Genomic DNA, 18,353 nt, shown 5'->3' with positions numbered 1-18,353 from the left:
TTATTCTACAATGTAGAAAATATTAAAAATAAAGAAAAACCCTTGAATGAGTAGGTGTGTCCAAACTTTTGGCTGGTACTGTATAGTGTAGACTACTGAATAGCCTATTCACGCCGAAGTTAGAGCGGCTCAACTCTTTTGCATTTTCAAAAAATGATGGTTCTCAAAAAGAGTTTTGGAATAGCTACCGTAATCCTGTTGTGATGAATAATAATACTTAGCTTTGTATTGTTCTTCTCGTGGATTTGCTCAAACTGTCTTCCAAGTTATTTGCAAGGGACTTGTTGGAAGAGTGATGTGTTATGTAGGGTTTGGGAGAGAGAGCGAGAGAGGGAATGAAACCCAGCCATTGTTTCACTCACACTTCCTATTGTATTGTTTTCACTGATCCTCAATCTGCTCTGCCTGTCACTAACACTGTGCAACATACCAGTGAATGTGATCGTGCCTAATAGAGGAGCACTAGCTGGTTCTGCCTGGTGTCTACAGACTCTCCACTGAGAGAGGGCCTTCTCCTGTAGCTGGGCAGAGGTAGCTAGCATTGCAGCAAGCCGGAGTAAGTTGCTGGCTGTCTGACTGGCGGGGGTAGAGGGAGACTCAGGCTGCATGCAGAATCAGCTCCTTGCTGCAGGCTGCCTGCTCTATTTTTAGCCTGCAGCTCCAAGGGGGAAAGGCTGTCTAGTTGTGGAGAGTTGAAAGTCAACGTGTGCAGACACATTGGTGATGGGCTTCGGTGTGAATGAGCCCTCAGAGTAGCTAGCATATGGTAGTTAGTGAATACCCCTGGCTCTCTCTCTTCTATCTCCCAACTAGGGTTGTCACGATACCACATTTTTTACTTCGATATGATACCAGGTTTAATATCATGAGTCGATACTCAATACCAAAACAATACCTGATACCGAAACGATACCACGGCAAAACAACACACACACACACAAAAAGCTAGTCATAAAATAACCACTGGGCTTTATTACGTGAAAAATATCTTGATAACTGGTAGAACAAATAAAACACATTATATATTCAAACACCATATTAAATAACATAAAAATACCTTACATTTTCCAAAACCATGTCTGAGACTCGGAGCTAGTGCTGAGCAACTTATGCTTTTTGAGGTCGTTTCGGTTCGATTATTTAAAAATATTATCACAGATTTCGGTTTCAATGTAATATTTTTAAACATTAAATGCTTTGTGCATTATGTGGGATGAATGCTGTAACAACACAGAATAAAACAAAGTCCCATGATGGTAGTGACTGCCCATTACTGCTTCACATTACTTTCCTTTAATAAAATATTCCAATTGTGAATAAGGCATACTTTTATGACTGCTGAACTATCAATCACTTAGATGAGGTATTCCCAAACTGGGGTACGCGCAATGCCGTCAGGGGTACGCCAAATAAAAATGTGATTCACATAAAAAAATATATATAATCTTCACAGTTTCAAACAGTCCATTTATATTTTCCAACGGGGCTATACATTTGGGTGAGTTTTTTTTCTCTCGCCTGAGTAGCCTCGTTTCACTGCCAAAAATAAAATTCAACCATTTAATGTTCAGCGAAATAACAACACAATGTCAAATAAAGGTAGCCTAGTCAAATAATGAACATCCACTCACATTAACCGCTACTCTCTTGCGGGAATTCCACTAACAGTCCGTATGTAACCAAACATAGCTGTTGCTCATTCCGTTTGCTCGAAAATTGATAAATGGTAAAAATAAATTAGTAAAGACCCGCGTCAATAGAGACACATAAAAGCTCTACTAGTAGTACTGCTACTACCAGCAGTACTACACCTGCACCTGTCGACGACAAGTTGTTCTGCTTCCACGAACACATCCAATGCTAGCATCAGTAATTCTACATTTGTTGTTAGCCCAGCTAGCATGGACACTGACAGTTGTGAATCTGATGCAGCCGAAGAGCTACTGCCCCCTTACCCGGGAAAGCACCGAACAACAGACAGGGACGTTGGACCATCGAAGAGGCGCAAATATGATGAAAACTACATTGATTTGGGGTTCACTTATATTTGGAGTAGTGCCTTTCCTCAGCCAGTGTGTTATATGTGCAAAAGTACTATCTCACAACTCGATAAAACCTTCACTCTTGCACAGACATTTAGAAACAAAACATGCCAATTTTAAAAATAAGCCACAGGAGTTTTTTTTAGAATTAAGATGACTTTCGAGTAGTAAGACATGTATAAAAGCAACAGATGACATCAGTGACATGGCAGAAGATGTTTTGAAACAATTACTGCTTCACATACAAGCCAGTGAATTCTGTGCATTACAGCTGGATGAGTCAACAGACGTGGCGGGCCTGGCACAGCTCCTGGTATATGTCCGTTACGTTTATGGGGGGGTCAATTAAGGAAGACATCCTCTTCTGCAAACCACTGGAAATCAGGACAACAGGAGACAATATTTTTAAGTACTGGACAGCTTTGTGACATCAAATGGACTTTGGTGGTCAAGATGTGTTGGTATCTGTACTGATGGCACAAAAGCCATGACAGGGAGACATAGTGGAGTGGTAACGCGCGTGCAAGCAGTTGCTCCCGACGCCACTTGGGTACACTGCAGCATCCACGAGAAGCTCTTGCTGCCAACGGAATGCCTGACAGCTTGAAAGACATTTTGGACATTACAATGAAAATGGTTGACATTGTTAAAGCAAGGCCCCTGAACTCTCGACCATGTAATGCTTTTACAACACACAGAATTGCGCTGGTTATCAAGGGGCAAAGTACTGACACATTTTTTTAAATTCAAAAGACAAAAACAAAGCTGTTGTTACGCTACTTGCACTAATATGCAGTGCCTGTTTGTTAACTATTTAACTGTATTAGAATGCTTAAAAGGCCGCTTTTTTTAATTTTTATATCGGTTAACGGTTATCGGTATTGTTTTTTTTTTGGCAAGGAAAATATTGATATCGGTATTGGCCAAAAATGTAATATCGGTGCATCACAAATTTTTAGCTGTTCACTTCTTCACTCCCACTCACACACATTAAGGGGGCTTTCACACCAAATTGGTTTGGAGCGTTTTTTACGAACTCTGGTGCGTTTCCCCCCTTAGTTCGGTTCGTTTGGACTGGTGTGAACACTATATGCACTCGAGAGCGCACCGCACTGTGGTTCACTCAAAAAAGGTGGTCTCTGTCTGATTCCATTCGTAGCATGGTTTGCTGCAGGTGAACACGCAGTCCGGACCAAACACAGGAAAAGAACCAGAGGTGTGCAGTATTATTTGTTGTTTGACTGCGAGTATTATGATGAAATGCACACAGTAGCCTCCCAAACTGATATCTCTGAAACATTTGAGCGCATCCGATGCAGATTAGAGGAGATGAGGCTATGCAGCTGATATACACTACATGATCAAAAGTATATGGACATAGAACTTCTTGTATAACATCTCATTCCAAAATCATGGGTATTAATATGGAGGTGGTTCCTCCCTTTGCTGCTATAACAGCCTCTGCTCTTCTGGGAAGGCTTTCCACTAGATGTTGAAACATTGCTGCGGGGATTTGCATCCATTCAGCCACGCGCATTAGTGAGGTCGGGCACTGATGTTGGGCGATTAGGCCTGGCTCGCAGTCGCAGTTCCAATTCATCCCAAAGGTGTTCGATGGGGTTGAGGTCATGGCTCTGTGCAGAGCAGTCAAGTTCTTTCACACAAATCTCGACAAACCATGTCAGTATGGACCTCGCTTTGTGCACGGGGCATTGTCCTGCTGAAACAGGAAAGGGCCTTCCCCAAACTGTTGCCACAAAGTTGGAAGCACAGAGTCGTCTAGAATGTCATTGTATGCTGTAGTGTTAACATTTCCCTTCACTGGAACTAAGGGACCTAGCCCGAACCATGAAAAACAGCCCCAGACCATTATTCCTCCTCCACCAAACTTTACAGTTGGCACTATGCATTGGTGCAGGTAGCGTTCTCCTGGCAACCACCAAACTCAGATTCGTCCGTCGGACTGCCAGATGGTGAAGTGTGATTCATCACTCCAGAGAACGCGTTTCCACTGCTCCAGAGTCCAATGGTGGTGAGGTTTACACCACTCCAGCATTGCGCATGGTGATGTTAGGTATGTGTGCGGCTGCTCGGCCATGGAAACCCATTTCATGAAGCTCCCGACGAACTGTTATTTTGCTGACGTTGCTTCTAGAAGCAGTTTGGAACTCGGTAGTGAGTGTTGCAAACAAGGACAGATGATTTTTACGCGCTTTAACACTCGGCGGACCCGTTCTGTGAGCTTGTGTGGCCTACCACTTCGCAGCTGAGCCGTTGTTGCTGCTAGACGTTTTCCATTTTACAATAACAGCACTTACAGTTGACCGGGGCAGATCTAGCAGGGCAGAAATTTGACAAACTGACTTGTTGGAAAGGTGGCATCCTATGACGGTGCCACGTTGCAAGTAACTGAGCTCTTCAGTAAGGTCACTCTACTGCCAATGTTTGTCTATGGAGATTGCATGGCTGTGTGCTCGATTTTATACACCTGTCAGCAACGGTTGTGGCTGAAATAGCGGAATCCACTCATTTTAAGGGTTGTCCACATACTTTTGTATAAACAGTACTAGTCAAAAGTTTGGACACACCTACTAATACACCAACTCATTCAAGGGTTTTCCTTTATTTTTTATTATTTTCTACATTGAAGAATAATAGTTTAGACATCAACACTATGAAATAACACATGGAATCATGTAGCAACCAAAAAAAGCGTTAAACAAATCAAATATATATTTTATATTTGAGATTCTGCAAAGTAGCCACCCTTTGCCTTGATGACAGCTTTGCACACTCTTGGCATTCTCTCAACCAGCTTCATGAGGTAGTCACCTGGAATGCATTTAAATTAACAGGTGTGTCTTGTTAAAAATCAATTAGTAGAATTTATTTCCTTCTTAATGCGTTTGATCAGTTGTGTTGTGACAAGTTAGGGGTGGTATACAGAAGATGGCCCTATCTGGTAAAACACCAAGTCTATATTATGGCAAGAACAGCTCAAATAAGCAAAGAGAAACGGCAGTCGTCCACCATTACTTTAAGACATGAAGGTCAATCAATCCGGAACATTTCAAGAACTTTCAAAGTCTCTTCAAATGCAGTCGCAAAAACCATTAAGCACTATGATGAAACTGACTCTCATGAGGACCGCCACAGGAAAGGAATACCCAGAGTTACCTCTGCTGGAGAGGATAAGTTCATTAGAGTCACCAGCCCCAGAAATTGCAGCCCAAATAAATGCTTCACAGAGTTCAAGTAACAGACACATCTCAACATCAACTGTTCAGAGGAGACTGCGTGAATTCTGGCCTTCATTGTCAAATTGCTGCAAGCAAACTACTACTAAATGGACACCAATAATAAGAAGAGACTTGCTTGGACCAAGAAACATGAGCAATGGACATTAGACCGGTGGAAATCTGTTCTTTGGTCTAATGAGTCCAACTCGAGATTTTTGGTTCCAACCGCCGTGTGTTTTTGAGACGCAGAGTAGGTGAACGGATGATCTCTGCATGTGTGGTTCCGACCGTGAAGCATGGAGGAGGTGGTGTGATGGTGCTTTGCTGGTGACACTGTCTGTGATTTATTTAGATTTCAAGGCACACTTAACCAACATGGCTACCACAGCATTCTGCAGCAATACGGCATCCTATCTGGTTTGAGCTTAGTGGGACTATCTGTTTTTCAACAAGAAAATGACCCAACACACCTCCAGGCTGTGTAAAGGATATTTGACCAAGGAGAGTGATGTTGTGCTGCATCAGATGACCTGGCCTCCACAATCATCCGACCTCAACCCAATTGAGATGGTTTGGGATGTGTTGGACCGCAGAGTGAAGGAAAAGCAGCCAACGAATGCTCAGCATATGTGGGAACTCTTTCAAGACTGTTGGAAAAGCATTCCAGGTGAAGCTGGTTGAGAGAATGCCAAGTGTGCAAAGCTGTCATCAAGGCAAAGGTGGCTACTTTGAAGAATCTAAAATCTAAAATCTATTTTGATTTGTTTTACACTTTTTTGGTTACAACATGATTCCATATGTGTTATTTCATAGTTTTGTTGTCTTCACTATTATTCTACGATGTAGAAAATAGTACAAAATGAAGAAAAATCTTTGAATGAGTAGGTGTGTCCAAACTTTTGACTGGTACTGTAAGTATTCAGACCATTTGCTATGAGACACGAAATTGAGCTAAGGTGCATCCTGTTTCCATTGATCGTCCTTGAGATGTTTCTACAACTTGGAGTCCACCTGTCGTAAATTAATCTGATTGGATATGATTTGGAAAGGCACCTGTCTATATAAGGTCTAAGAGTTGACAGTGCATGTCAGAGCAAAAACCAAGCCATGAGGTTGAAGGAATTGTCTTTAGAACTCCGAGACAGGATTGTGTCGATGAACAGATCTGGGGAAGGGTACCAAAACATATCTGCGGCATTGAAGGTCCCCAAGAACACAGTGGCTTCCATCATTCTTAAATGGAAGCAGTTTGGAACCACCAATACTCTTCCAAGAGCTGGCCTCCCAGCCAAACTGAGCAATCAGGGGAGAAGGGCCTTGGTCAGAGAGGTGACCAATAACCTGACGGTCACACTGACAGAGCCCCAGACTTCCTCTGTGGAGATGGGAGAAGCTTCCAGAAGGACAACCATCTCATCTCTGCAGCACTCCACCAATCAGGCAGGCCTTTATGGTAGAGAGGCCAGACGGAAGACACCCCTCAGTAAAAGGCACATGACAGCCATCTTGGAGTTTGCCAAAAGGCACCTAAAGGACTCTCAGACCATGAGAAACAAGATTCTCTGGTCCAATAAAACCAAGATTGAACTCTTTGGCCTGAATGCCAAGAGTCACGTCTGGAGGAAACCTGGCACAATCCCTATGGTGAAGCATGGTGGTGGCAGCATTATGCTGTGGGGACGTTTTTCAGCGGCAGGGACTGGGAGACTAGTCAGGATCAATGGAAAGATGAACAGAGCAAAGTACAGAGAGATCCTTGATGAAAACCTTCTCCAGAGCGCTCAGGACCTCAGACTGGGGCGGAGGTTCACCTTCCAACAGGACAACGACCATAAGCACACAGCCTAGACAATGCAGGAGTGGCTTCGGGACAAGTCTCTGCATGTCCTTGAGTGGCCCAGCCAGAGCCCGGATTTGAACCCAATCCAACATATCTGGAGAGACCTGAAAACAGTTGTGCAGCAACGCTCACCATCAAATCTGACAGAGCTTGAGAGAATATGCAGAGAAGAATGGGAGAAACTCCCTAAATACAGGTGTGCCAAGCTTGTAGCGTCATACCCAAGAAGACTTGAGGCTGTAATCGCTACCAAAGGTGCTTCAACTGAGTAAAGGGTCTGAATACTTATGTAAAAGTGATATTTCAGTTTTGAATTTTTTTAAACATTTGAAAACATTTCTACAAACCTGTTTTTGCTTTGTCATTATGGGTTATTGTGTGTAGATTGATGAACGAAAAAAAACGATTTAATCTATTTCAGAATAAGGCTGTAACGTAACAATGTGGAAAAAGTAAAGGGGTCTGAATACTTTCCGAATGCACTGTATATGAATAGTTCTCCCTGGAGGTAACATGAACACTATTGGATATCATTATATTAGACATGTTTGTAGCTGTAGTGGCCAGAGGGATATATTTAGACAGATGACATTACCCACTAAACGTCAACTGAATGATAGTTTTAAGGCTATTCCATGCTAAAAGAGTGATGCCGAGACTCCGATTTTCCACTTAAAAAAATATATGTCAAACAAAAACCAATGATTGCAAAGTTAAACAAACCATACAACTGTAGTATGCAAAATGACTACTTTGAACAATTTCAACTGAACATTTAACAAAAACACATTTACTTGAATAACAGTGCAGATGCAAAGTTTGGTAAGAGAATGACAGCACAAACCGCAATCATTGTTTTTATTTGACATACATTTCAAAGTGAAAAATCTGAGTCTCAGCAACACTGTTGGCGTGGAATTGCCCTTTAGTAAACCACAGAGCCAGCCATCATAACTCCCAACCAACAGAGTAGTGCTTCTCTACCCACCAGGGCTGCGATGGTGGCGCTCCATCCAGATGTAGCAGTTGTTCTGTGCCACACCGGTCTGGGAGTCCAGGAAGGGCAGGCGCACGCTGCGCTCGGCACACAGGCGGGCATTGTAGCTGCGGCACTGCTCAATGGCCTCTTTGTAGAACTGGTCACCCAACCTGCAGCAGGGAGACCATTCAGACAGAGGTCAACACCACATGTGGTTGGCACAAACATGCATTTGGTTATGTGGCTGTTATAGACACTGAAATAGGCCCAAATACCAGATTAGTGGCTAACCAGACAATTCATTTCAGCCATGACTCACTGACCACCATGGACCACTAGAAATATCCCTACAGACCGTATGTCTTCAGGGGAAGAGAAGTTTCCATTTGACTGTCATATACATTAAGCCATGTAGATCTCGTAGACCTCAACCCAGCCCCAAACAAAACTATAAGATGAGTTTGTATAGGCCGTCATTGTAAATAAGAATTTGTTCTTAACTGACTTGCCTAGTTAAATAAAGGTTCAATAAAATAAATAAATAAATAAAAGGTTTTCCTGATCTGACAGATTATACACCATGTAAAACATTATAGGGTTGGTGTTGGCTACATTCTGGAAGCATATTTTCACCTCTTCATCCTCTGTACTGCTCTGTCGGCATACAATCAGGGATGGCGGGTCATGGGCCGTTCCCTAGCGACCAGCAGAAAAGCAATGATGATTACAGTTAGCTTTTAAATCATGTTAATCACCAGGGTCAATCAAATAATCAATCAAACACTATTCCCAGGATCTTCAACCACTGATTGAAGTGGCTCTACCATGGAGAAACAACATGACTAAGATTAATGTTGTCTGTGTGATGCTTACATTGCTCTTTGCGGAGACTGGCGTGACTTTCATATAGCCTAGCTCAGGGTTCCCCAACTGGCGGCCCGTGGCCCAAATTGGCCCCTCAAGTTCTGAGCAAAATCTATAATATATACAGTGGGGAGAACAAGTATTTGATACACTGCCGATTTTGCAGGTTTTCCTACTTACAAAGCATGTAGAGGTCTGTAATTTTTATCATAGGTACACTTCAACTGTGAGAGACGGAATCTAAAACAAAAATCCAGAAAATCACATTGTATGATTTTTAAGTAATTCATTTGCATTTTATTGCATGACATAAGTATTTGATCACCTACCAACCAGTAAGAATTCAGGCTCTCACAGACCTGTTAGTTTATCTTTAAGAAGCCCTCCTGTTCTCCACTCATTACCTGTATTAACTGCACCTGTTTGAACTCGTTACCTGTATAAAAGACACCTGTCCACACACTCAATCAAACAGACTCCAACCTCTCCACAATGGCCAAGACCAGAGAGCTGTGTAAGGACATCAAGGATAAAATTGTAGACCTGCACAAGGCTGGGATGGGCTACAGGACAATAGGCAAGCAGCTTGGTGAGAAGGCAACAACTGTTGGCGCAATTATTAGAAAATAGAAGAAAATAGAAGAAGTTCAAGATGATGGTCAATCACCCTCGGTCTGGGGCTCCATGCAAGATCTCACCTCGTGGGGCATCAATGATCATGAGGAAGGTGAGGGATCAGCCCAGAACTACACGGCAGGACCTGGTCAATGACCTGAAGAGAGCTGGGACCACAGTCTCAAAGAAAACCATTAGTAACACACTACGCCGTCATGGATTAAAATCCTGCAGCGCACACAAGGTCCCCCTGCTCAAGCAGGCGCATGTCCAGGCCCGTCTGAAGTTTGCCAATGACCATCTGGATGATCCAGAGGAGGAATGGGAGAAGGTCATGTGGTCTGATGATTCAAAAATAGAGCTTTTTGGTCTAAACTCCACTCGCCGTGTTTGGAGGAAGAAGAAGGATGAGTACAACCCCAAGAACACCATCCCAACCGTGAAGCATGGAGGTGGAAACATCATTCTTTGGGGATGCTTTTCTGCAAAGGGGACAGGACGACTGCACCGTATTGAGGGGAGGATGGATGGGGCCATGTATTGCGAGATCTTAGCCAACAACCTCCTTCCCTCAGTAAGAGCATTGATGATGGGTCGTGGCTGGGTCTTCCAGCATGACAACGACCCGAAACACACAGCCAGGGCAACTAAGGAGTGGCTCCGTAAGAAGTATCTCAAGGTCCTGGAGTGGCCTAGCCAGTCTCCAGACCTGAACCCAATAAAAAATCTTTGGAGGGAGCTGAAAGTCCGTATTGCCCAGCGACAGCCCCGAAACCTGAAGGATCTGGAGAAGGTCTGTATGGAGCAGTGGGCCAAAATCCCTGCTGCAGTGTGTGCAAACCTGGTCAAGAACTACAGGAAACGTATGATCTCTGTAATTGCAAACAAAGGATTCAGTACCAAATATTAAGTTCTGCTTTTCTGATGTATCAAATACTTATGTCTTGCAATAAAATGCAAATTAATTACTTAAAAATCATACAATGTGATTTTCGGGATTTTTGTTTTAGATTCCGTCTCTCACAGTTGAAGTGTACCTATGATAAAAATTACAGACCTCTACATGCTTTGTAAGTAGGAAAACCTGCAAAATCGGCAGTGTATCAAATACTTGTTCTCCCCACTGTATATATATTTTTTGCACTTTCATTCATTCATTTCAAGACTGTAAAACACCAGAAAATCAGCTCCAAGTGAGGTTTGAAATGATTATGTTTTAGATAAATATTGTATCTGTTTGGGCTTCTTGCGGTCAATTCGCAGTCTACAAATTATTTGTAATTACGTTCCGACCCCCTGACCATCCGCTCAATAGAGAAAATAATAATAATTGGCCTGCCGCTGAATCTAATTGATGATCCCTGGCCTTTCCTTTCATCATCTGGAAGAAAAATCTGGCCTTCACGGCCACTTATAATCTCCACCCGGCACAACCAGAAGAGGACTGGCCACCCCTCAAAGCCTGCTTCTTCTCTAGGTTTCTTCCTAGCTTCCTGCCTTTCTAAGGAGTTTTTCCCTAGCCACTGTGCTTCAACATCTGTATTGCTTGCTGTTTGGGGATTTAGGCTGAGTTTCTGTAAAAGCACTTTGACATGTGCGGATGTAAAAAGGGCTTTATAAATACATTTGATTTGATCATGACCTCTGGGTCGCTGGGACATGACTGAATCACATGACTGATTCTACACAGTAGTGAGCTTTGGTTTCTATTTAGGGTGATGAATTAATGAGGAAGATGATGTGCTAGGCGAGGGCATCACAATATAGAATGTGTTCAAAGAGTCTCATGTCTAACATATAAAAATTTACAGACACTACTACTGCTAACATTATCTTAATGATCTTATAGTTTGTGGTGCTTTTTTCCAATGCAGGTGATAGTTTGGCAGCCCCTTAGGGTATCAATGTTAATATTTGCTGTGAAAGGAGGAGATTTCACATTCAAACCTTCAGTCCCTGCCACACAGCTCATATGGTAATTAGTCTGCTTAATTAATCTCAGCAGAGCCGCTAGCACACAGACAGGTTTTAATTTGACTACATCAAAGATGAGGATAAATGCTGAATCTAACACAAAAGGCAGCAACGTATCCCTGTGTAAAGTTCTACCTAGCTGGGCCAGCCACTGGTATAGCCTACCCATAATACATTTTCACCACATGTTCTCGATTACAATACGTACAAGCAGCCATTTTGAAAAGACACACTTAATGAGGCGCTGTAATCGTAGCTCTCCCAGCCTCAATTAGAGATACGGAGGTCTGTGAGAAGAGGAGGCATTGGCACGCTTGGGCCAAGCAAAGAAGGCCAAATCCGCTTTCTCTCTCTCCTCCTTGTCCTACAAATCTATCCTCTCTTTCTCCCTAACTCTCTGATTAGACAACTTCCAACAGATAAACAGACATGCTTGGAATGTTTTCCCTCACATAGAGGAAGGCACTGCGGTGAGACAAAGCCACAGTGTTTGAGGATTCTTGGAATGAGGCTGCGTGTCAGTGTGGTTGTGAAGAGTAAACAGTCCCAGGTACACAAGGCAAGAAGAGGGAAAAGAGAAAGAAAGAAGGGTGAGCACGAGAGAGACAGAGAGCATGAAGCTCAGAGAGAGAGGTTAAAGACAAACCATCAGAAAGGATAGCACGATAACTAGCAGGCTGCATTGTTTCCCTTCCTCGTGTTATAAAGGACAGTGAATAGTAGGCTAGATAATAATGCCAATGTTATTCTTTGCCTTGTGGAAATTCCATAGAGCAATGAGCTCACACATGGCATTTCTAAAGGTTCTAAAACTAGCCTCTGAGCAGCACAGGAATTTTACAGGAACAAATCACAAACGGGGGTTTATGCACATGCAATGGCCAACTGGTAAGCGCTCGCTTGAGGGTTTAATATAAAATAGTCTATCTGAAAAGGTGATTGAGCAGTGAGTGACAGAGTTTATTAAACTTGAAATAAACCTCAAGACTAGACTACGGATAATAATGATGACTATTCTGCCTGCCCAAACTAAAGCACCATGTTCCTGGGACCAGAAATGACTAATATGTCATAGCACCTCAATCATGTTTCAGGATTGCATGCCATACAACAGTTACATGTGTTGTGGCTGTTAACAATACAGTCATTAGGCTACTAACCCACTTAAAGAACATTTAGGCCTTAAACTACCATCATGTCATGTGAATCTGAATGCTGTACCTAGATCACTTCAGTCAAGCTTCAGCGTCTGACCAAAAACATCCAGGGGGATAGAAAACAAACAAGCCGCGAAAGTCATGTTAAAAGCTCCCTCTGTTATGAGGTGTCAACTGTCTGCCTCAAAGGCTGCTGCATGTCTTTCATCCTACTAGTGCACTGGCCCTGAGCAGCAGATGCAGCAGCCTAGGTGAGAGACATCTCCAACACTCATCATGAGTGAAAAGCCTCAGCGTCTGAGAGCACAAGAGGTGAGAGAGGCGCCGCTCATACTCACATACGTTTTTTCCCCACTGTCCGTTATTTAGCACCTTTGTGTGACATTGAAGTGGTTGGAAGGTTGTTCCAACAGTAAAAATACATAGCAGAGCTAACCAGACACAGAGACTGTTGTGACTTAGCTACAGTAAGGGAAAGCCTAGCTCAAAAGCACACACCATCTTACAGATGTGAGTGAGGGGGAAACAAAAATAAAATATTGTGGCTGCTGGGGCCTCCTCTATCAGTGTGCTCCTGTCAACAGTTTAGGCGTCGCATGTCTGTGCCCAGCCCTTAGTTTGAGCATTAGATGAACACACATTTTGCATAATAGATAATGATAACTCAGTTTCCATGAGGCCAGACAAGCCAAGTGATCTGCAGAAGCCTAATTCAGAACATTAATTCCATTTACTTTTACACTACATTTGAGGAACCACTAGAGTTTTAACTCAGCAAAAATATAAAACACAACATGTAAAGTGCTGGTCCCATGAAATATGGGGGGGAAAATGCACCAAATTATTTTCAGTCTTCAACATAGAAATGCTACTAAAAAATGTATTGAAACTTGTTACAAATGATGGGAGTCACACAAGATTCACAGAATGATATTTTGAAAGAGGAAGTAAAGTACTTTAAGAATATGTTTTTGTTTCAGTCTCCTCCATCTCCACTAACCGAAGCTAATTGTATGGATTTCTTTCCTATTAATAATGTAAAATTAACATCTGTACAGAAAGACTCATGTGAAGGCCAAATTACAGAGGAGGAACGTCTTGATGCAATTAAAGCCTTTAAGTCTAGGAAAACTCCAGGGCTGGATGGCATACCAGTGGAAGTATACCAAACAGTTTTTTGATATACTCAAGAGGACCATTATTAGCATGTTTTAACCACTCCTATATAAATGCAACAAGAAGGTCTGATTTCATTATTACTGAAACAGAATCCAAGTGTATATTTAAAGATCCAGTTCATTTAAACAATTGGAGGCCTCTTACACTTCAGTGTTATGATGCAAAAATTCTAGCTAAATGCTTGGCGCATAGAATTAAAAAGGTATTGTCAGATATTATCCATCCTAAACACAGTTTTTTTACATGGATACTACATTGGAGATAATATAAGACAAGTACTGGAAACAATAGAATACTATGAAATATCGGGGAAACCAGGCGTGGTTTTCATAGCTGATTTTGAAAACGCTTTTGATAAAGTACAACTGGAGTTTATATATAAATGCCTAGAATATTTCAATTTTGGGTTAAAGTTATGTATGATAAACCTAGGTGTAAAATAGTAAATAATGGCCACATCTCAGAAAGTTTCAAACAGTCAAGAGGAGTAAAACAAGGTTGTCCACTATCGGCATATCTATTTATTATTGGTTTTACTGCTAACCTACAAAGCATTACATGGGCTTGCTCCTACCTATCTTTCCGAGTTGGTCCTGCCGTACATACCTACACGTACACTACGGTCACAAGACGCAGGCCTCCTAATTGTCCCTAGAATTTCTAAGCAAACAGCTGGAGGCAGGGCTTTCTCCTATAGATCTCCATTTTTATGGAATGGTCTGCCTACCCATGTGAGAGACGCAGACTCGGTCTCAACCTTTAAGTCTTTACTGAAGAATCATCTCTTCAGTAGGTCATATGATTGAGTGTAGTCTGGCCCAGGAGTGTGAAGGTGAACGGAAAGGCTCTGGAGCAACGAACCGCCCTTGCTGTCTCTGCCTGGCCGGTTCCCCTCTCTCCACTGGGATTCTCTGCCTCTAACCCTATTACAGGGGCTGAGTCACTGGCTTACTGGTGCTCTTTTATGCCGTCCCTAGGATGGGTTCGTCACATGAGTGGGTTGAGTCACTGACGTGATTTTCCTGTCTGAGTTGGCGCCCCCCCTTGGGTTGTGCCGTGGCGGAAATCTTTGTGGGCTATACTCGGCCTTGTCTCAGGATGGTAAGTTGGTGGTTGAAGTTTTTCCCTCTAGTGGTGTGGGGGCTGTGCTTTGGCAAAGTGGGTGGGGTTATATCCTTCCTGTTTTCCCCTGTCCGGGGGTATCATCGGATGGGGCCACAGTGTCTCCTGACCCCTCCTGTCTCAGCCTCCAGTATTTATGCTGCAGTAGTTTATGTGTCGGGGGGCTAGGGTCAGTTTGTTATATCTGGAGTACTTCTCCTGTCTTATCCGGTGTCCTGTGTGAATTTAAGTATGCTCTCTCTAATTCTCTCTTTCTCTCTCTCTCTCGGAGGACCTGAGCCCTAGGACCATGCCTCAGGACGACCTGGCATGATGACTCCTTGTCCCCAGTCCACCTGGCCGTGTTGCTGCTCCAGTTTCAACTGTTCTGCCTGCGGCTATGGAACCCTGACCTGTTCACCGGACATGCTACCTGTCCCAGACCTGCTGTTTTCAACTCTCTAGAGACCGCAGGAGCGGTAGAGATACTCTGAATGATCGGCTATGAAAAGCCAACTGACATTTACTCCTGAGGTGCTGGCTTGCTGCACCCTCGACAACTACTGTGATTATTATTATTTGACCATGCTGGTCATCTATGAACATTTGAACATCTTGGCCATGTTCTGTTATAATCTCCACCCGGCACAGCCAGAAGAGGACTGGCCACCCCTCATAGCCTGGTTCCTCTCTAGATTTCTTCCTAGGTTTTGGCCTTTCTAGGGAGTTTTTCCTAGCCACCGTGCTTCTACACCTGCATTGCTTGCTGTTCGGGGTTTTAGGCTGGGTTTCTGTACAGCACTTTGAGATATCAGCTGATGTACGAAGGGCTATATAAATAAATTTGATATGATTTGATTATTGCCATCGAAATGTTAGCTGTTAAAATTAGATCCAACAATAATATTAAGGGATTAGAAATCCGTGGCTTAAAAACAAAGGTGTCATTGTACGCTGATGATTCATGTTTTCTTTTAAAACCACAATTAGCATCCCTCCACAACCTAATAAAGGATCTAGATACTTTTGCTAACCTCTCTGGATTAAAACCAAATTATGATAAGTTTTGGATCACTGAAAAATGCTACTTTTACATTACCGTGTAGTTTACCAATAAAATGGTGTGACGGGGGTGTGGACATACTCGGTATACATATCCCGAAAGAAAGAAATGATCTCACTCCAATACATTTTTATCGAAAGTTAGCAAAAATAGATCAGATCTTGCTACCATGGAAAGGAAAATACCTGTCTATTTGTGGAAAAATCACCCTGATTAACTCTTTAGTCATATCACAGTTTACCTATTTGCTTATGGTTTTGCCTACACCTAGTGTCACGCTTTTTAAATGATATGAACAAAAAAATATTCAATTTTATTTGGAATGGCAAGCCAGACAAAATTAAAAAGGTCTACTTATATAACGAGTATGAATTCGGAGGGAAGAAAATATTAAATATTAAAGCATTAGACCTTTTACTAAAGGCATCAGTCATACAAAAGTTATACTTAAATCAGAACTGGTTCTCTAGTAAATTAGTAAGAATGAATCACCCCATGTTCAAGAATGGCCTTTTTCCCTATATTCAGATTACAACTGCTCACTTTCGGTTACTTGAAAACGAAATAATTTCCAAAATATTGATATTTTTTAAACAAGCCTTAGAAAGTTGGTTGCAATTTTAATCCACCTCAAAAGACAGAACAAATAATACAGCAAATATTGTGGTTAAACTCAAATATACTAATAGATTTTTTTTTTTAATGTATTTTTCAAAACATTTTTTTTTTTAAATGTATCATTTTTGTAAATTATATCATAAATAGGACTGGTGGAGTTATGTCACACGTACAGCTAACACAGACAAATGAAAATGTCTGCTCTACCCAAAATTACAACCAACTAATTGCAGCATTACCACAAAAATGGAAGAGGCAAGTGGAAGGGGGAAAAAGTAAAGAACTTGTCTGTCGGCCCTACATTAAAGACCAAAAATTGTTAAAGAAAATTGTGATAAATAAAAATATATACCAATTTCATTTAAGGACCAAAACATTGCAAAATAGTTGGGAAGAGATTTTCGATGTACCGATTCCATGGCACATGATTTATGAATTGACACGCAAAACGACGCCGGATTCAAAACTTCACATTTTTTTTATTTAAATTATTATACAAAATTCTTGCAACCAATAGAATGTTATATATATGGGAGATACAATCTTCCCAGCACTGCAGATTTTGCTGCGAGGAGGCAGAGTCATTTGATCATTTATTTTGGTACTGTCCATATGTAGCCCGTTTTTGGTCACAGGTCCAGGAATGGCTGAAGAATTGCAACATTTACCTAGAACTAACGCTGCAGATAGCAATACTGGGTGATTTGAAAAGTCATACTCAAATCGATCAATAATATAATCATTATTTTAGCAAAAATGTTTATCTTTAAATTTACAATCTGTAGAAGCTATGAGAATAGAAAGGTTTAGGACTTTTGTGAAGCATCAGATCACAGCACAAAAAAATACGGCAAATAGAAATCCAAAATGGATGCTGTTAAGCGATAGACGGGCGGGGTTGAATGGAGCTGAAGGGTGGGGACTAATAACAACAAGAACCAATGTAAAACATACGGGGTCTGTAAAATGTATATAGGTTCAGAAATTTTGTGAAATAGCACAGTTACAAATAAAAATAGAGGAAGGACTAAAAACAAACAAAATATCACTATTGTAAAACGGATTGTGTCTGTAAAGTGCGTATAATATGTATAAACTGAAGGTAGAAGCCCAAGTGTTATTGTTTATTAGTTTACTCCAATTGGGGGAGGGGTGGTAGGGTTTGTGGGGAATAATAAAGGTTTATTTGATTTGAATGGGTATATATAAAAAAGTGTGTATATGTATTTATGTATGTATTATGTATGTTTCTATATATGTAAACCCAGCAAAACAAGAAATGTCCTCTCACTGTCAACTGCGTTAAATATCAGCAAACTTAACATGTGTAAATATTTGTATGAACATAAGATTCAACAACTGAGACATAAACTGAACAGGTTCCACAGACATGTGACTAACAGAAATTGAATTATGTGTCCCTGAACAAAGGGGGGGTCAAAATAAGTAAAAAGTAACAGTCATTAAGTACTGCATTAAGTACTGCAGTGCATCTCCTCCTCATAAAATGCACCAGATTTGCCAGTTCTTGCTGTGAGATGTTACCCTACTCTTTCACCAAGGCACCGGCAGTTTCCCGGACATTTCTGGGGGGGAATGGCCCTAGCCCTCACCCTCCGATCCAACAGGTCCCAGACATGCTCAATGGGATTGAGATCCGGGCTCTTCGCTGGCCATGGCAG

General features: G+C 41.9%; 1 protein-coding gene across 1 annotated transcript in view; it reads right to left on the bottom strand.

The window, feature by feature from the left end:
- LOC139553609 (zinc finger protein DPF3-like) overlaps nt 1-18,353 on the bottom strand; it is a 45,448-nt gene that overhangs the window by 18,848 nt on the left and 8,247 nt on the right. Inside the window, exon 2 of the mRNA XM_071366132.1 lies at nt 8,110-8,270. Coding sequence (XP_071222233.1) covers nt 8,110-8,270 — 161 coding nt within the window. The remainder of the gene's footprint in view (nt 1-8,109; nt 8,271-18,353) is intronic.

Source organism: Salvelinus alpinus, chromosome 25, assembly GCF_045679555.1.
Source record: "Salvelinus alpinus chromosome 25, SLU_Salpinus.1, whole genome shotgun sequence".
Classification (NCBI taxonomy): Eukaryota; Metazoa; Chordata; class Actinopteri; order Salmoniformes; family Salmonidae; genus Salvelinus; species Salvelinus alpinus.
Note: the sequence above shows the minus strand (reverse complement) of the source record. Positions and strands in the feature narration are given on the sequence as shown.